The 20,341-nt window shown below is 43.9% G+C and overlaps 1 protein-coding gene and 1 long non-coding RNA gene across 2 annotated transcripts in view; both read right to left on the minus strand.

Annotated features, from left to right (window-relative positions):
- Positions 1–20,341, minus strand: part of LOC308592566 — a 280,852-nt gene that overhangs the window by 30,202 nt on the left and 230,309 nt on the right. The window lies entirely within an intron of this gene.
- MAN1C1 (mannosidase alpha class 1C member 1) overlaps positions 9,841–20,341 on the minus strand; it is a 129,782-nt gene continuing 119,281 nt past the window's right edge. The window contains exons 8-12 of the mRNA XM_081204068.1: positions 18,530–18,645; positions 17,187–17,406; positions 16,422–16,594; positions 11,867–11,982; positions 9,841–10,726 (exon numbers count right to left, since the gene is read on the minus strand). Coding sequence (XP_081060194.1) covers positions 10,603–10,726; positions 11,867–11,982; positions 16,422–16,594; positions 17,187–17,406; positions 18,530–18,645 — 749 coding nt within the window. The 3' untranslated portion in view covers positions 9,841–10,602. The remainder of the gene's footprint in view (positions 10,727–11,866; positions 11,983–16,421; positions 16,595–17,186; positions 17,407–18,529; positions 18,646–20,341) is intronic.

Genomic DNA, 20,341 nt, shown 5'->3' on the forward strand with positions numbered 1-20,341 from the left:
TATTTCAAGAAGTGGGCTATATTGCTGAAAATCCAGGATTCCAGAAATCCCCCCCGGACGTCACTTCTGCTATTGAAAATCCAGATGTAAGACAACCCCATTATGCGAATATAAGAAGAGCCCTGCTAGAACAGGCCAAAAACCCATCTGGTCCAGCATCCTGCTTTCACAGTAGCCATGCAGATGCCTATGGGAAGCATGCAAGCAGGAGATGAGCAACATCTGGAAGACACCAAGTTGGCTAGCCCTGGACTAAGGGATGAACCAAGGCTCTACACTGGCTACCCCTGCTTAGTCTAACCAACCTCACAAGATTGTTGTGAGGGCCTTTATATGTCCCCCTGATGGTTAGGATTTACTATTCAGCAGTTTGTGGGTGGTACAATTAACATAGGTCTCGTTTAAAACCAACTCTTAGAGCTTTAGGATTAAAAGGTACCTTGGTGGTCATCTAGTCTAACCCCATAAATGGCGGGTATGCTGTGAAGCAAAGTTCTGCAAGGATCTCTGCCCTGTTTTTTTCCACACATGCGAAGCAACCATTGCTTCTTTATTCCAGAATCCTGGGAGTGTAACCTGACAGCTATAGCGCCTGCAATCATGCTTTCCACCAGGAATGGGGAACCTGTGGCTCTCTAGATGTTGGTGGACTGCAACTTCTATCATTCCTGACCATTGGTCATGCTGGCTGGAGCTGTTGGGAGCTTCTGGAAGGTCATGGGTTCCCCATCCCTGCTTTATACATGGAAGTTCCCAGGTTCAGTCCCTGGCACCTGCAGATAGGACAAGCAGAGACCTCTTGTCCGAAACCCTGGAGAGCTGCTGCCAGTCAGTGTAAGCAATCTTGAGCTAGAGGGCCCAATGTCTAAATGTAGAAGGCAGCTACTTGCGGTTCTGTTTAATTACACAGGAGGCTCTCGAACATGACTGCTGCTGACAGTGATCTGAAAGGGTTGTTTCCAGCCAGCCTTTGATTAATTTCCTCCCATTACTCCTGGTTATTACACTCCTTTTACATCACCTTTCCAAACAATCCCTCCCCATCCTTGATGTTTACTCTCCTCAAGTCCTTCTGCATGAAGATCACATCCCTCCTTCCCTGTTTCGCCAAGTGATACATATTAAGTTATTTTAATCTTCCTTCATAAATCACTGTCACCCAGTCCCTTTCTTTGTTTCACACAAGTCTTATGCTCCCTATGAAATTCTCAGTCCGATCAAGTTTTAAGGCTTTCTCTGCTGCTTCAGACTGTGTGTGAGGACAAGCACGCTATGGACGCTAAATGTTTTTTGATCTGTTGAAGATCTTGGAAAGCATGAGAAGCAGATGTTTTATGGCAGCCCTTGCCAACCTGATGCCCTCCAAATGTTTTGGACACGATGGCTACAGACCATTTAGGAAAATGTGCTGGAAAGGGGGGGGGGATGACATGGGCTTTGATGCAAAATTATCTAGCCTCCCCGCAAACAAATCTGAGTGAATCCTCATTAAATAGCCACTGTTGTCTAATCTCCCTGCAAACAAATTAGGATGAATGCTCAACAACAGGTCTCCCTCGTAGGTCTTTGCATTTGCCATCTTTGTTTTGTTCATCCCAAACACTGAGAAGCGCTAGTGTAGGTACAGGGATGAGATTATGTGTCGTTATTCAGTTAATCTCATTAAACTCTTTCTCCCAGAAGGTTGGTGGAAAAGGGGTCCTTCACTGCTCCTGCAATGCCAAAATGCTGAGGACATTGATTTAGAAATAGAGGAAAGTTTTATTGGTGCAAAATGCCATTGGAAAACAGTTTTGAGCATCAGTTATTGGGCTTGAGCAAAAATTTCATGCAAAGGTAGACTTAAGTCTATTTCAAGAGACTTCATCCATGGCCCCTTGACCATCCTTTCCCAAAAACTCTTTTAAGCTCTAGAGAGTATCAGTATTCAAGGCTATCAGCTGTTCGTGTAAATTAAGACACCAGCCCCCTTGTGTTTACCAAGAGTGACAATTGTTCAAATTCTCTAGTAGCCGGAACCTTAGCAGTTGCCCTAAAAGTAAAAGAAGTGACTTGTTTGAGAGGCAGCAAATTTCTATCCAAGTCTCCTAACTGCTCCTGCAGGGCTCTTCCTTCCCCAATGGGACCAAAAGTCAGGGACAAGATTACCTCAATGCAGCTGCTTTTTCCTCATATAAAGCAGTCTGATCTCTTTAAGGTCAGATTCAGAGGCTCTGCTCAATGATCAGCTAAAGCGGAAATTCAGATGGGCAAGTACAAAAACATAAGGGCCCAGCAGCCCACAACTTTTAGAAGACATCTGAAGGCAGCCCTGTATCAGGCAGCTTTTATTGTTTGATGTTTTGCTATGTTTTTATATGTGCTGTAAACCACCCAGAGTTGGTGGGGAAACCCAGCCAGATGGGTGGGGTATAAATAATAAAATCATCATTATCATCGTCGTTATTATTACTCTCACAGTGGCTGACCAGATATCCCAATGGGAAGCCCACATGCAGGACCTGAGTGCAAGCACACTCTCTCCACTTGCAATTCCCAGCTACCGCACCACGCACATGGATGTTACAACATCATCCATGGAACCACAGGGTGGTGAAATGGTAGGTTAAATGCTTCCTGGAAAATCCTAAGAACATAAGATAGCAAGGCTAGCTTAGGTCCTGAAAAGACAGGAGTAAGAATGAACCTCCTCAAATTCTCCAAAATTAAAACACTGCCTTTCCCTGCTTCTGCCTGTTCCTTCACACCAGCAGCAACATCTGCAAGAACAGGCTTTGCTGGAACCATCAAGATGAACCTTTCCCACCTGCCCGGCCTGGGACCCTTACAAGGTGCTGCTGCCCTTTATGAATTAACTCCTGCTTTATCTGACATCTTTCTGGGGGCTGCTCTTTTGCTTTCTGTCCAAAACATGAATGAATTTTAGTATTTTTTAAAGTGTTAGGATTTTGTAAATTTTACACCCACAAATCCACCCCTCATCCTTTGTGAGATGCCTTTGGGGCCTTTCTTGGCCAAAAGGTGGCATGGAAATAATATTAAAGAATAACCATCAGACCTCTGAGCCTTTATAAGTTACTACTATCCTTGAAAAGTAAACTGATCTTTGTGTGTTGGTTTTCATTTATTGTCAGCCGTCTCAAAGGCCCGTTGTAAGGCAGAAAGCCAGGATATAAATATTGCACATAAATAAACAAAATATCTCATTCCTCTCTCCGTAATGATTAGGGAATTGTGTGCACTTTGGATTACAGGACAAGAGGTGGGGGCAATTCTCTTTATTTTTCTACAGATTACCTTGTCATAGCACACTTCAAAAATCAATCAAAATCAGAAATGAAGAAAACCCTCACAGCTGGAATGACTGTGCAATTCGTGTCAAAAGGAAGCTTTTGATTCCACAAGGAGGATATTTTAATCCACTGTAAAATTACTTTGGGCTAAGCTTATTTCCCTGCTATCAAAACCTCTCAACAGGATGACTCACATTCTCAAAGCTTTACTTACTAACAACTATCCTTCTAGGAAGAAGATTATTTGTCCACCTCCTTATACCCAAGATGAAATTTAAGTCTCTATCCGACAAGTCTTCCTTCCCTCTGAGACTTCAAGAGGTGTAAATTCAAAATGAAAGCTTTGTCTTGCTGCCTGCATGAAATGCTCCCCCCCCCTTTCATTGGTGACAAAGAAGAAGGAACCCAGAATCTGATGAGAGAACAGAGAAAAATACTTCTAGTGGTAGAGGAATTGAATGATCCACTCTTACACAGGAGAAAAACTAGTTTTCAGCAACGTAGTAAATCGGAAGTACTAGCACTTAACACACAGGACCAGGCAGGATCTAGGTGTGGAAGGATCTGTCAATTTTGATCCTGTTTTGATTTTTCCAATCTTAAATTCAGTTCTCCATATTTCCACTGCAATTTGCATTTTTTTTTTTAATCCTCATGAAAGTTCTTCAGCATTTTAGTGAGAATTTCTTCTAATTCTCTGTATGCATTTTCAACACACATCTTTGCAAGCAATTTCTCCTAATAAGATAGCATTTTGTAGGTTATTTTCACTTGCATGGTCACTTTTGTGCATATTTCCCTAGAATGCATGCATTTTTATAAACATTTGTTTAGTTAGAGAACTGCATCATGAAATTCAAATAAGTGTGGGTTTTGAAGGATGGTTTGAAGGAAGGATTGCTTGAATGCGAATTAGTCCCCCATCCTTAGCAGAATCTAACCTCATGTGTAACCTAAAATGAACCATCATGAACTACTATGAAGCATATCAACCGTTCCTTGTTTCAAAGGGGACTGCTTTTCCTCAACACTCGTTGGCTGCTTGAAGAAGAGTGTTTCTGAGCTCTGGCAGCGTGTGCTTCCTTTATCACAGAGCTGCCATACCAGCACTACCTCCTTGGCAGAGTCATAGTGAATTTTTTGAAATACAGTACATATCATAACAACATCCATTCATGTCCCCCCTGACAGTTAAAAATCATGATTCATTTTACACACACACCTCACACACAAAGAGTGTATGTAGCATATATACTGAGGAACGTGGGAGTAAAAATGTTTATTTCAACCAGAGGTAGAGAACCTGTGGCCCTCCAGATTGCTGTGGGACTCCAATTCCTTGACATCCTCTATGCTAACCTGTCACAAACAATAGTGACACTTGAAAGCTTCATTATCCCAACATTCACTTGCCAGAGCAAGGAGCAACGGCTTGTCCATTATCGTGAAAACTCTTGCAGATGAAAGAAGTAAAAGAACTGCACTCTCCTTCGTTTCTATTCCGTTATATCACCGATCCTGGAGTTGAAAGCCAAGGCTTGCAGACTGGGCAGTTTACGGTTTCCTTAGGAAACAAGGTTCTCATCATAGAACATGGTTCAGAATGTGGCTGAGAACTGTTTACATTTGCATCCTGCCTGCCTAAAGGATTTGTTGTGACAAGAATGTTTGCATGCTTTTATTTGGATTATTTACATAAATTTATATCCCACAGCTTCAACTTAAATTTATGTTCTCCAGGTGGCAAGCAAAGTTCTAAGAAGCAATAAGAGTATGCTTTCTCACTTCATTGTATTTCAATAGCTTGCTGCCGCATTGTTTTTCAAGGTTCTAAAAAGAGCTGAGGACATGGCAGGGACTATTTCCATGGTGCTTAAAAGCCGGTGATCGATTTGCATGCCCTGGGTGTTTTTTCTTTGGGTGGGGTGTGTGTTTCCCAGCTGCTCCATGGCCCTTTTCGAAAGCCCTAAGGGTGGGATAGAGGAGCAATAGGACAGCTCCCCCTGTCACTTCACGGTAGCAGGCCTTTGCAAGGCACTTGAACAGAGGAGGCAGGGGAAGAGGATGTGCGGTGGTAGGGAGAAAACAAGGAGCTGGGTCCTAATCCTAGTAGGGCTTTAAAGCAGGGCAGAGCCCTATTTGTCCTAGTGGATCACTCTCCACTGAATGTTCCATTTACCCATCCAGGCTAACGAACAGTGGTGAACCCCCTTCCTCTTGGTTCATGTGGGAACCAATGACACTGCAAGCAATAGCCTCCAGAAGATCAAAAGAGACTACGAGGCTCTGGGCAGGAAATTGAAGCAATTAAATGCACAAATTGTCATCTCATCTGTCCTCCCAGTTGAACGACGTGGCCCAGGGAGAGAGGGAAAAATAGTGGAAGTGAACAGCTGGCTTCGCAAATGGTGTAAACAGGAACGGTTTGGATTCTTAGATCACGGACTGCAGTTTCTTGAAGATGGACTTCTGGCAAGCGATGGGCTGCACCTCACAACGGCTGGGAGAAATGTTTTTGCCAAAAATCTCAGAAACCTCATCAGGAGGGCTTTAAACTGACTAATGTGGGGGAGGGAGACAGTGCTCCTGAAGGTAGGAGTCTATCAATTGATGAAGATGATCATCCAAATGTCATAGACCAAATGGAGCAAACAGCACGCAGACCTAGGGGTGGGAGGAAAAAATCCTGAAATAAGAGACACGGGGGAATGATTAATGGACTTCAATGTCTGTACACTAATGCGCAAAGCATGGGAAATAAACAAGATGAGCTTGAGCTCTTGGTACAGCAAACTAAATATGACATAATAGGCATCACTGAAACCTGGTGGGATAAGTCCCACGATTGGAATGTAAAAATGGGGTGATACAATCTATTTCAGAGAAACAGACCAGACAAGAAAGGAGGAGGAGTGGCGTTATATGTCAGGGATGTGTATACCTGTGAAGAGATCCTAGATTTAGAACCTCAAAGCCAGTGTGAGAGCATTTGGGTCAAAATCAAGGGAGAGAAGAATAACAGTGACCTCATTGTGGGCGTTTACTATAGATCCCCAAGCCAAATGGAGGACATAGATGATGCCTTCCTGGAACAGATGGCCAAGCATGCAAAAGGAAGGGAGATAGTAGTAATGGGGGACTTCAATTACCCGAATATTTGTTGGATGTCAAACTCAGCCAAGAGCATAAGGTCAAACAGATTCCTCACTGGCCTTGCAGACGTCATTGTCCAGAAAGTGGGAGAAGCAACAAGAGGAACAGCCATTTTAGATCTGGTCCTAACCAATGTTGATGACCTGGTTAGTGGGGTAGAAGTGGAAGGATCATTAGGCGCGAGTGATCATGCTCTTCTGAAGTTTACTATACAGCGGAAAGGAGCAGCCAAGCATACTAGGACTCAATTTCTTGACTTTAAGAAAGCCGACTTCATAAAACTTAGGGAAGTGCTGGGTGAGATCCCATGGACAGTAATACTAAAAGGAAAGGGAGTTCATGATGGCTGGGAGTTTGTTAAGAGGGAGATAGTAAAAGCACAGTGTCAGGCAATACCAATGAGACGGAAACATGGAAGGTGCCTAAAGAAGCCAGGGTGGCTATCTAAAGAACTTTTAACTGAGTTAAGATTAAAAAAGGATGTGTACAAAAAATGGAAAAGGTGGGAAACCACCAAAGAGGAATTCAAACAAATAGCCAGCATGTGTAGACACAAAGTCAGAAAAGCTAAAGCACAGAATGAACTCAGGCTTGCTAGAGAGGTTAAAAGCAACAAAAAAGGCTTTTATGGGTATGTTCGTAGCAAAAGGAAGAACAAAGAAACAGTGGGGACACTCAGAGGAGAAGATGGTGAAATGCAAACAGGGGACACAGAAAGGGCTGAACTCCTCAATGCCTTCTTTGCCTCAGTCTTCTCCGATAAAGAAAACAATGCCCGACCTGAAGAATTTGAAGCAAATGATTCAGCAAAGGAAACACAGCCCAGAATAACTAAGGAGATAGCACAAGAATACTTGGCTAGTTTAGATGTATTCAAGTCTCCAGGGCCAGATGAACTGCATCCAAGAGTATTAAAAGAACTGGCAGATGTGATCTCAGAACCACTGGTAGTCATCTTTGAGAATTCCTGGAGAACAGGCGAAGTCCCGGCAGACTGGAGGAGGGCAAATGTTGTCCCTATTTTCAAAAAGGGGAAAAGAGAGGACCCAAATAATTACCGCCCAGTCAGTCTGACATCAATACCAGGGAAGATTCTGGAGCAGATCATTAAGCAAACAGTCTGTGAGCACCTAGAAAGGAATGCTGTGATCACCAATAGTCAGCATGGATTTCTGAAAAATAAGTCATGTCAGACTAACCTGATCTCGTTTTTTGACAGAATTACAAGCCTGGTAGATGAAGGGAATGCAGTGGATGTAGCCTACCTTGATTTCAGCAAGGCATTTGACAAGGTGCCCCATGATATTCTTGTAAAGAAGCTGGTAAAATGCGGTCTTGACTATGCTACCACTCAGTGGATTTGTAACTGGCTGACTGACCGAACCCAAAGGGTGCTCATCAATGGTTCCTCTTCATCCTGGAGAAGAGTGACTAGTGGGGTGCCACAGGGTTCTGTCTTGGGCCCGGTCTTATTCAACATCTTTATCAACGACTTGGATGATGGACTCAAGGGCATCCTGATCAAATTTGCAGATGACACCAAACTGGGAGGGGTGGCTAACACCCCAGAGGACAGGATCACACTTCAAAACGACCTTGACAGATTAGAGAACTGGGCCCAAACAAACAAGATGAATTTTAACAGGGAGAAATGTAAAGTATTGCACTTGGGCAAAAAAAATGAGAGGCACAAATACAAGATGGGTGACACCTGGCTTGAGAGCAGTACATGTGAAAAGGAGTCTTGGTTGACCACAAACTTGACATGAGCCAATAGTGTGACGTGGCAGCTAAAAAAGGCAATGCAATTCTGTGCTGCATCAATAGGAGTATAGCATCTAGATCAAGGGAAGTAATAGTGCCACTGTATTCTGCTCTGGTCAGACCTCACCTGGAGTACTGTGTCCAGTTCTGGGCACCACAGTTCAAGAAGGACACTGACAAACTGGAACGTGTCCAGAGGAGGGCAACCAAAATGGTCAAAGGCCTGGAAACGATGCCTTATGAGGAACGGCTAAGGGAGCTGGGCATGTTTAGCCTGGAGAAGAGGAGGTTAAGGGGTGATATGATAGCCATGTTCAAATATATAAAAGGATGTCACATAGAGGAGGGAGAAAGGTTGTTTTCTGCTGCTCCAGAGAAGCGGACACGGAGCAATGGAGCCAAACTACAAGAAAGAAGATTCCACCTAAACATTAGGAAGAACTTCCTGACAGTAAGAGCTGTTCGACAGTGGAATTTGCTGCCATGGAGTGTGGTGGAGTCTCCTTCTTTGGAGGTCTTTAAGCAGAGGCTTGACAACCATATGTCAGGAGTGCTCTGATGGTGTTTCCTGCTTGGCAGGGGGTTGGACTCGATGGCCCTTGTGGTCTCTTCCAACTCTATGATTCTATGATTCTATGATTCTAACCTCTCCTGATGAACTCCTTGTCCTTTGGCCTAGCAGAAGCCACTTATCAGTTCTTCCCAATCTTGTGGGCATTCAAATGCATGCTAAGATATTCTGCACTCACAGCAGGCAGTTCAATCTGGGTTAACAGACTCATGCAGAAAGAAAAGAAGAGAAAGTGTTGCCTCTCCTGCTTTGCGTTGCAACCAATTTGTTTTTCCCTTTTGCTGGTTTGTCAGCTGTTTATTATTATTATTATTTAAACACAATGATTTTATGCTAGTCTGTTTTTATGCAGCTGAGTTTTCTTTTGTGCTGGGTTCCGAGTCTTGATGTACTTTGCATTGAGATTGCTTTTTTACTATAATACATTTCTGTATTTTGCAAACTGCACAGGCTCAATGGGTGGTCCAGAAGTTGATACACAAGTAAATTAACAGTCTGCCATCTCTGCTCACACTTGCTCAATGGAATGTGCCCAATCTCCTCCCGCCATTCTTACTGCACCAAGTGCCTTCGCAACCTGCTGTTCCAGAGCAGTAGAGGGACATTCTCCTTCCAGCTGCTCATGTAGAAAATACATTGGGGCTCCTCCAGAGACCTGTTTATTGAGCATATATCCTGATTTGCTTGCACAAAGCTTACACAGTGGTTAGAACATGTCCAGTCTTTACTGAGGATTTGTTCTGATTTGTTTGCAGGGCAGTTATATGGCAATGAGCAGTAACCTTGATTTGTTTGCATCTCTACATCTTCCTGCTAATCATTTGTTCATCTCACGCTTTTTCAGTGCATTCCCATCACTTTCCCAACTGCAAGAAGTCTGTTTTTAAAGTTGCAAGTAGGGCAACATAACACTGTAACTGTGAGCTTGAATTCCTCCTGTGAAATAAATAATTTGGAAGCTTCCTTAGAGGATCTACTGAGATCTTCACATGGTCATCAGTCCCTTCCCTCTTCCTCTTAACCTTCTGTGCCAATACACGAGCAATCCAGTCACACTCCTTATCGGACAGGAATTTTTATTCTATTCCACATCTCTGAGTATTACAGAAATGAAATCCTTACAAGTGCCTTGTAATATTTAAGCTCCAGATGAAAACAAAAACGAAGTGGGGGGGGGGACAGAACAAATTTCAAACTTTAGAAAGCAAAAAAAGAATTACACATGATGCAATATTCTGTAAACATTTTAAAGAGCACAGAAAAAGAGAGGGAGGGAGAGAGAAATGATGCCTGGGATTCAGACTTTTGCAGACATCTTCTGATCATTGATGGCATTGATTCTACTCAGGATGCAAGTCTTTGGGGGGGGCAGGAAGGTGAAAATTAGAAAGATGATAAAAATCAACGGTATCTAAAGAGGAGCATGTGGAAGGGGGTGGGAGGGAGACAAGAAGAGTGGCACAAACCAGCGTCTGTTTTATGGCAAACTCCTTTGGCCATGTGAAAACAAAGTCAGTGGATTCCGTAGAAAGTCTCCGTAGAAAGGAACGTCCATGGTTCTGTGTGCATTATGGCCCATATTCAACATCCTCATTATCAGGTTTAGTGTAAGTTCCCTCATAGAGGAAAAAAAACCCCACAAAGGTGCTTGTTTCACAGTTTTTTATGCTCCCCAATATAACACTGTCCTGAATTGGACGAATGCCCCCAAAATACCTTTCTGGGAACACGCACATTCCTTTACTGGAAAGGAGAAAGAGGGGTGGGGAAGCAAGTAACCCTCCACATCCCACTGCAGAAGCTGCGAGGGAGCAAGCGCCCCTATTGCACGCTTGTCTTCAGGATAAGGTCTGTGCGGTTCACGGGCAATGGGTGGGCTTCGGTGTTGAACACCCAGTCCTCAAGAGACAGCACATCATCTTCACAGAACAGAAGATAGAGGTACCTGGAGGAAAGAGACAAGTCAAAGGAATGCATGTGCAGATGGGGTGCTCCTATCAGTGGAGAATCAGTGGTTAGTGAGGAAAGCAGAAGCCTTCTGGATATTGCTGGACTCCCACTCTCATCAGCCCCAGCTAGGGATGATGGAATTGTAGTCTAGCAACAACTGGAAGGTCCCAGCCCCTTAAGCCTGCATTAGAGTGCCAGGAAAGCTAAGGGTTTCTCGGAAGCTTATCCAAAGTTGCCCAGCAAAAAGTGCAGTTGACAGCAGACAAGTTTCCTAACACCCCTGACCCAGAGAGCATGTCCAATGCCCTCTGCAGAACGCAGCAATGGGGAGCATTGCAGAACCAACTAAAACAGAAGAAATCCATTGCTAATGCACTATTACTGTGTCAAAAGCATGCTGCAGAATACAGCTGTAATAAAACACAAGCCTGCAGGGACCCTAAGATGGGTGGTGATTGTGTCACTTCCATCACAGGCATTCAGTGTTTTCTTTTCAACAGGCAGTCATGGTAGCAGCAGTAGTGGAAGATGGGACAAACTGCGAGTGAGCAGGGAAAGAAATCACCCTGCAGCTAGGAGCCTGAGATGGAAAAAGGGCAGCCTCCTCCATTCTCAGGCAACCAGCTATGGGATGCTTCCTCTCCCGAAAGGGGAAAGAGGTGCAACCAACAATGAGGCAGGTGAGCAACGGGCATGGGGAGAACATCTAGCAGGGCTCAGTTGGCAGGCATGCCACCAAATCAAGACGTCAATCACAGTGGGGGCGGGGGGTGCACTTTGAACTCTCTTCTTATATTTTGTCCATACAGATTCCAAGTGATGAATATGTACACAGGAACCAGCCTTCTGGTGAGCTTCCAAAGACATGCATGGCACTTACAGGTGTCAAGTCCACACACAAAGCTAGTTCAACAGGGCACATAAGGAAAGCAAGTCAGCAAAGCCTCATCTTAAATATTCCAAAGTACGTTCCAAGTCACTCCAACGGATCAGAGAGGAAATGGCCAAGGGCAACTGGCAGATTCCTGCTTTATTTAAGATGCAGCCACTGCTGATGACCCCCTTCCCCATGAAAGACATTCTCCACCCTACACAGCTTTCTGTGGAAGATGCGCTGAAAATGTTCAGGACTTACTTTAACGTCTCTGCTAGGAAAAAGCTCTGCTGCATGTTGTCGTGACTCGGGTTGGTGGTATAAACATCGCGGATCCCGGAGAAACCAGCGTCTACTCTGCAATATTTCTCAAGTGCCTGGTTGCAGGGTGGGAGTGGGAGTGGGGAGAGAGAGAGAGAAACAGTCAATCTCTTCCAGTAATAGCAGCACAGCAAACAAGTAGCTCATTAATCATAATCAGTTGTGTTTTACCCATGCAGGTTTATGAGTTGGATTTGTGTTTTTATAGAGGCTGAGCTCCCATTGAAGAGCTTTTAATGATTCCCCAAGGGTCCAAGAAAATAGGCTCGCCTCTGATGGTTAGCACTTTCTGTTACACTCAGTCTCCCGTAAGAGCCCTCAAGTACCGGCCCCTGAAGAAGTCCTTCCTTGAAATACTGTACAATTGACAGAAGGCCACCCGCCAAACACAACTGCCAGCACATTAGGAGGCGGTCTTCAAATGTCCCATCCTGTCAGAGGTGGCTCCATGAAAAGGCAAAGGGAAGTGGTTGACACAGGCTGCAGACTCTAGGGGCGCCATTAGGGATGGTGGAGTGGGGGACAGACAGCCCTAAGCATGGCGCAGAGGAGTCACAGGGGTTCCTTGTGCTCCTGCTTGGTTGGAATGAAGAGGCACAACAAGAAAAAAAGATTGTTGGAAACGTAAAGAAAAAGAGGGGAATTTCTACCACATACAGTAAGGTGAAGGTTTATTGGGATATGATATACAATTAGTTAAAGAAAATGTACAAAAATACCTTTGTTAAAAAAACCAGAACCGTTTTTGTTGGGTATAGTAGGAGAAGAGATTCCTAAGATAGATCAAAAACTGTTTATGTACGCAGCAACGGCTGAAAGAATTCTATTAGCCCAAAAATGGAAGCAACAAGAAATACCAACAACTGAGAAATGGCAGATGAAGATGATGTGAGTATGCGGAATTGGCTAGGCTGACTGGGAATATCCGAAACCAGCGAGATCAAGCTTTCAAAATAGACTGGAGTAAATTTGTACAATATTTGAAGGACAATTGTAAACATTTACCAACACTAGCAGGGTTGCAGTAAGAAGGCTTGTAATGTTAATTCTTATTACCATCTTACATTTACTTAAAATATGAGATAAAATATAGGAGGGGAAAGTAAATTGGAAAAGGTACAAATGCGAGGATGTAAAATTGGAATTAGGAAAACCATGAGGTGGGGTGGAGGGAAGTCAATAGCTCGTATGAGCAAAAATCTAAGAATTTTATAAGGATGTAATTAATATTACAAAATGGAAAACTTAATATTTTTTATTTTTTTAAAAAAAGGAACCAATAGGTGTGGACTCCCTGCCAAGCCCTGACACTCCAGCGCAGATTAGTGAGTTAGCTGGAGCAACAAGAACACCCAACTCAGCAATAAGGAACAAAAGCAAAACTTAATAACTGAAATATGCACCTTAATCTGATTCGCTTCACATTTGGCTCCAAGTATGGAATTTGGAATTCCATCACCTGACCATCCACCCCCCACATAATGCCAAATTAATAATTGCAATCTGGTGAGCCAGAAATGCTCCATTGCTAAAATGATGCGGAGATCAGACGTGCCAGGCACTTTGTGCTCCTTGGGCTACAGATGCCCCCTCCCTCCCAATCCTAGATGTGTGTAACTGGGGTTGCCCAATGGTGGTGGTGGCGGTAGGGACACTACAGATTCTCAGAGGCAGCTCCTTCTTGATTACTACATGTCATGCGTGTGGTGGTCAGCTTTGGCATAGATTATAATTTTTTAAGCATCCTGGACTTTAGCCACTTCAAGTTCTCCCCGCACTACACGCATAACAGATGTGTTGAGGAAACAGAACTCATAACCCAATACTCCACCTCACATGTGCTAGGCATGCTCTGTGCCTAGCACCAAATTTGTGCACCAAATTTGTTTTTCAGAAACACCATAACCCTTTGTGGCAAGAAAATGTGCAGAGTGACTTAAAGGCTACTCAGGTTTAGAATGTCCACACTATAATCAGTGTCTATGAACTGTGAGTTTGCTAAAATTTCAATTTCCAGGAAGCCTGGAAGTACCCTAACCATTTGCTGGTATGGTGAGTCTTCCATGTTTGCAGGAGGGATTGACAAATGCTTCCCCCTCCATTCAGACTTTACTGGTACTATCAGGGTGGCTTGGATTCTGTGTGCAGCCAAATGTCAGCTCCCTAGCTAGCAGTTTAACCAGGTGTACACCTGGAGATCCCTGTTTTAGGAGAGAAATGTAAGAAGAGCCCAGGTTTCAGACTTTTCCAACAACTAGAATACCGGGGCCATGCATGTGCTGAACAACATGGCTCTAAACAAACTGAGGAATTTTTAAAAATACCCCTGTAATAGAGTGAATCCTCATGCACTTTTATCTCAAAATGCCTGATACTGGGATCACAAAGTTTACCTCCAAGTGAGAGGGACGGTTGGTCAAGATGGATCTTTTTCAACAGGCATTTGGATGAGGAGAAACCTGGCTGCTGATGCTCTTAGAAATTGGTTTTGGTGACTTTTGCTTTTAATGGCTTGTGTTAGTTTTCTGGATTTTATCAGCTGCTATCTATTTGTTTTTGCTGTAAACCGCCCTGTGGTCTGGGCAAAGGTTGGTACATAAATAATCCAAATAAGTTCAGTGGGAAGCAGAAGCCCACACCTGGGTTTGCAGAATGCAAGCTTCATTGTCCTGGCAGCTGACTAGGTACAATGAAGCTCCCAGTGTCTCACCTGGATGAGCTGCTCCTGCCTATTCTGCTGCCGGCTATCCCCTATTCCTCTGCTGTCTTGCTTGGGCTGTGTCTTGGAACTGACCTCAGATTGGCTTCCCATAGTAGCACACTAGCTGTTTTCTCTGGAACTGACGTGATTTGCTCACTCAGTTGTTACAGGGAGTGAAGACAGTGCTGCTGCCATAAACCTTCTTATCCTCCCATCTTACTTAAGAGGTCCGGCTATGTATTGTTTTCCCCCTCCCCCGCCCTCACAATGGCCAGCATGGAGTGGCAAAGCGCAACTTGATTCACGACAAGTGGTCAGCAAGACAGGCTGGCAACACAGACAGTGAAGACCCATCTTCACTAACTGCCAGATTGTCCCTTTATATCCCATGCAGTGTGGTCTCTCGTTTTCTCTCAACAGCACAGGTTGGCATCATTCCCTTATTTTTCTTTTATTTAGCATGCAAGTGCAGTAATATTTTTAAAAACTATTTAAAATGTTTCATTTGCCTTTTGCACTAACTTGATAAGTGAGCACACAAACAAACAAAAAATAAATAGAGTTGTTTGGATCTCTGCCATTATATATCCTGCAGCCTGGCCCCTTCTGCCACTACTGTTAAAAAGCCTACGTGAAATCTGTCAATTTCAGTTTCTCTCTGTTTCTCAATTTTCCAATCTTAAGCTCAGTTCTCCACATTTACACAGCAGTTTCCCTTTTAAGGAAAAAAGTTCCAATGAAAATTAATCAGCACTTTAGTACAAATTTCTCCTAATTTACACATTTTGTACGCAATTTTGCAGAGCAATTTTCCTAGTAACAATTATAATTGTTATTTATTACCTGCCCTCCCAGGGGTCTCAACACTAAAAGAAAACATTAAAAACAGTTCAAAACAACTTACAATCCCAAAAGTAAGGTGGGTCCTTTAAATATCTCTGTTACTAATATATACATCTTTATGCACACCATACACCAATATATACATATATATTTTTGCCCATTACTTGGCTGGGGCACTGCATTGCAAAACTCAGAGAAGCATGAATTTCAAAAGAGTTGCTGGAGTTGCAGTTTGCATATTGCTTCGGAAAGTGAGAATTAGGTAACTTCACCTTTAAATGAGAACTGAAATGAATTTCTCCCCATCCCAACACATGTATTTTTACTGCTATGCTAAATAATATTGTGGAAGCATGGTGGCTGAGCTGAGCTGCTTCCAGCATTGAAGGGCCAAGGTACAGAAAGGATCTTCACACCTGACTCAGCTGTGAAAGAGAGGCCTGCACTTGGCTCTCTTTCTTACCTGGGAAGACAGGGAGAAACTGAACCACAATTTCCACTTCAGATGTATTCTTAAGCCACGGGTGGCTCACCTCTTTTCACTAGGGGTCCGCATTTGCCCTTGGCCAATCTTCCAGGAGGAGAGCATCCAACATCTAACAGACAAACTTGCACACAGATAGCCACCCCTCAACTGATACGTGCAGAGCAGCAGAGGGAGTAGATAATCACCTCCTCACTGCTCATCATATAATTAATCTAATGACCAGGGAGGGAGGAATTTGCATGCGCACCAGGCTACTGGGCTCTACCCACCCCAAGGGTGTTTCTTCTTCACACACACACACACACACACACACACACACACCACCCTCTCTACCTTTTTGCAGTTGCCCAAACTGGCTGGTCTTTAGGAGCCAGAAACGAAAGCCCCTTTTTCTTTTTTTTCAAGCAACCCCTGTCCTAAGGCAAGGGAATGGTGGTTAGCAATGATGGTTTGGGAGGAAATACCTGTACAGCTTCCCAGCCCCACTGCCTGTACTTGGGATTGTGCGTCAGCCTCCACATGTACATGTAACTTTCAACAACTTCAGGGCGCAGAATGTAATAGCGATCGCTGAGTCGGGTGGCCATTGCTTCGGTGCCAAAATCAAAGCGGAATGCTTCTGGGCCCAGCTTGGTTTCTGGCAAAGGATACATTAGACATTCAGAGACGATTAGAACTTTTATGCTTATCACAGCTAGGAAGCTGAAGTTGGGAGAAGCTCCTAAAATATACATCTGCAGCGACTAAGAATCAGAAACAATTTTTTTCAGAGCTGTAAGAAGCCCTGATAGTTAAAAGCTGAACAGGTTGGGTGTGCTCTCAGAGTCTACGGGATATGGGGTTAATCCCGATCCATAGCCCCAGTGGAACTACAGTATGCAGCTTTTCTTAGCAGATTCTGGACAGTCATAATGGAGAGGTCTCAAATGCACACAGCCCTATGCATAGGCCTCCCTGCTGTGTCAGGACCACAAAAAGCTGCCTCATACTGAGTCAGACCATTGCTCCATCTAGCTCACTATTGTCTACTCTGGCTGGCAGCAGCTCTCCAGGGTTTCAGGCAAGAGCTCTTCCCAGCCCTAACTGGAGATGCTGGGACTGAACCTGGGACCTTCTGCTTGCAAAGCAGATGCTCTCTCACTGAGTTATTATTCCTCCACCTTTAACTAGGGGGTGGGAGTGGTTGGGGCAGGCTTTGCACTGATCTTTAGTGCAGGCTCAGCTTCTACCTGAGCGGACGTAAGACTCGTGACAGGTGTTCGTAATTTCTGCAGCCAGGTCCATGTAGTGCTGTTTCTGTTCCTCCCCGGCATGCTCTGCTCCAAGCGCTATCATCCCTCCGGAGAAGCAAGCCAAATGGCCCATTTTGTGGTCCAAGGCGCCACCTCGCCACTCTGCAATGTATGTCAGCCCACCGGCTGATTTCTTCACCAGGTGTTTTTCTATGGCCTAAATTTAACAGCATTAAGAAGAGAAGAAAATAAATGGGTGTTATTCCCAAGGAAACAAAGGGCTGACAAACATGCATCCTCCTGAACAGCCACTATGTTATTTATATACTAAATATATGCGGTTGTATCCAGTGTTAGTCAGATACATTTAAATCAATGCACGTGGCTAACTTAGGTCTGCTAATTTTAATGGGTCTGCTAATTAAAGCAGGACTTAGTTGGATACAATCCTACATACAACCCTATCAAACATCAATAATCCTATTAATAAATGTATTAATCACCTTTAAACAACAACAAACATCCAAAGAAACTTGCGGTACAAAATCATACGGGGGGTGGATCAGACTTATTATGTTTACAGCACTTTTGCTTTCTTTTCAGTCCATATATTTCCTTGCTATTATTAACCACCTTGTGGGGCAAATCATATAAAAATTCCATTTGATAGAGAGGATGAAAACTGTGAATGGAGACAGAGATAAGAATTTAAGGCCAAACACAGCCGGTTATTCACCCTACAGTGGAAGTCCAGCATCGCAGCTTGCACTGCAAATGTACGTTTCAACAGCCCATGCACTGAATCAGCTGTACATTTTTCCTTGCTTTAACCTAAGTGTGCCAGTTTTTCTTTTTAAACTGCACGTATTTGTTTCTTTATACATTCATCTTCATATTGTCGAAACAGAACAAAAACAAAAAACAATTTTAAAATAGTTGCAGACCTGCTCCAGGAATGCACTGAGCTATGTTGGTGATGTCACTGGTGCTAGCCAAAAGGCAACTTCTGCAGCTGGATTTTCCCTGGTTCAAACTGAACCATTCAGAAAAGCTGCAAGATTTTTCTTTTTTAAAATCGGAGCCCACCCTGGGACAGAAGAAGTGATGTTTGAAAGTGCCCTCCACACCCCAAAGTTCCCAAAACATGCCTTGGCTTCATCCAGAGGATGAAAGACAAATGGCCAGCTGGCCTAAGGCTGCCCAGTGACTCCACAGGAGAGGTGAGATTTGACTCTAAGCATCGCAGTGTTTAAAGTTCTTTGAGGCAGCTTGTGACCTACACACTGCTGCCTTCCAATTCGCTGTGACATTTTCTCAGCTGCAAAAGGAATTGAGATTACCTCTAGCGCATTGTCATACATGGTTTTGGCTTCGGCATCCTTCTTGTCCGACATCAGCCAAGATTTGATCAGATACTCATAAAAACTGTCCCCAAGGCCGCCGATGGAAACATGATCTGCAGCAGCAAGAAGAATAAAGCATTGCCTTGTGATTAGGGCTGCCATCCAATGAAAGAAAACTTGATTGGTTAATAGATTAGCTTGAATATGATTGTTTGATTAAATCTGCACAGGGGTGTAAACAGTCACTCTGAAGACAGCATGCTTCCTTGCAGCATATGCTCTTTGAAGACATGCCCTCTATGTGTGTGTAGAATGCCTCTTCCAATGTAAGAATATCAGAGTCCCAATGGATCAGGCCAAAGGCCCACCACGTCCAACATCCTGTTCTCACAGTGGCCAGCCAGATGCCTGTGAGAGAAGCAGCAGAACCTGAGCACAACAGCCCTCTGCCCACTTGGGATTCCCAGCAAGTGATATCCAGAGGCGTACTGCACCTCCAGCTGCTTTGAGGTTTCTTTCCTTTAGTATGAAATAAATATACAAACAGTGGAGGTAATACAAAGCCATCATGGCTAGTAGCCACTGGTAGCATTATCCTCCATGAATTTGCCTAATACTCTTTTCAAGACTTCCAAGTTGATGGCCATTGCTGCTTTTGATGGGAGCGAATTCCATAGTGTTCATTTTAAAACAGTGTTTTCCTTTTGCTGGTCCCAGAGGATGATCCGAGCTACAGGAAAGCACCCTTCTTCTCCCATCCTCAACATATGTAGCTCCTGACACCTCCTGAACCTACCCCAGTCACCCACCCTATCAGAGTTCCTTCCTTCTTGCTTCTTTCCTCCTTATTTTCCCAGGCTGTAGTTTCAAAACAACTGGAAGGGGAAGTATTTCATTCAAGAAAAATGCACTGATTTCAAAAAATCCCTGGTTGTATTGGCTTGGGTTATTCTTTAGTTATTGGATTTTCCACATTAGAGGGGAAAACCAGATTAATAAAAACACAGGGTGGCATTTTGATGCCGACGTGAACATGTTCATGCTGCGAAAAACATGGCTGCATAAGCAGCACCAATGCCACACCCACACCCACACACCCAAATCTCATTTGGAAATACCCAAAGTATTAACTGTCTCATAGCAGGGGAATTACACATGGTGCAAACACTTCCCTCCCAATGACTTCTGGAAAATTCTGCAACTTCTCCGGCTCCTTAGAATTTCACTTTCAAACATAAGCCTACAAACCTAAGGACTAGAATCTTGCTTTAAAAATTAAAATCAATAAAAAACCCCAGATACCCAGGAAGCTGAATTTTACACCCCATACCACTCCCTCCAAAAGACAGCATACACTCAAGCCCTGCCTGTTGCTATGTACTTCCACCAGGCATTCTGTTCTCCTTATAGGAGGGGCACAAACCGCAGGGGATGAGGAACATGCCATGGCTGCAAGCATCACAGCAGAAAAGCCCATCAATTGACAGAACAGCAAGTTCAGAACCTCCTGGCAGCTGGCGAGGCCGTCTAGATTTTGTAGTTGTGATTCTCTGCCTGGAGTGACATATTAGAGTCCTGTGGAGGTTTCTATAGCCGTAGCAGATTGACAAAGAGGGGAGGTGGACTGAGCAGAGAACCACGATGCCAGGTGTGGAAATGTGTGCAGAATACTGAATCGCACAGCTTTTCCAAGGCTACCTGCTCAGACTAAGCAGCTCTGCAACCTGCTAGCCTGAGGGAAATCTGCCTGGAAAACCGTTGGACAGATTTATAACTTTAGAGTACACTAGGGGGGATTTTATTTTTACA

The sequence above is a fragment of the Podarcis bocagei genome, assembly GCF_964188305.1.
Source record: "Podarcis bocagei genome assembly, chromosome: 7".
In the NCBI taxonomy this organism is placed as follows: Eukaryota; Metazoa; Chordata; class Lepidosauria; order Squamata; family Lacertidae; genus Podarcis; species Podarcis bocagei.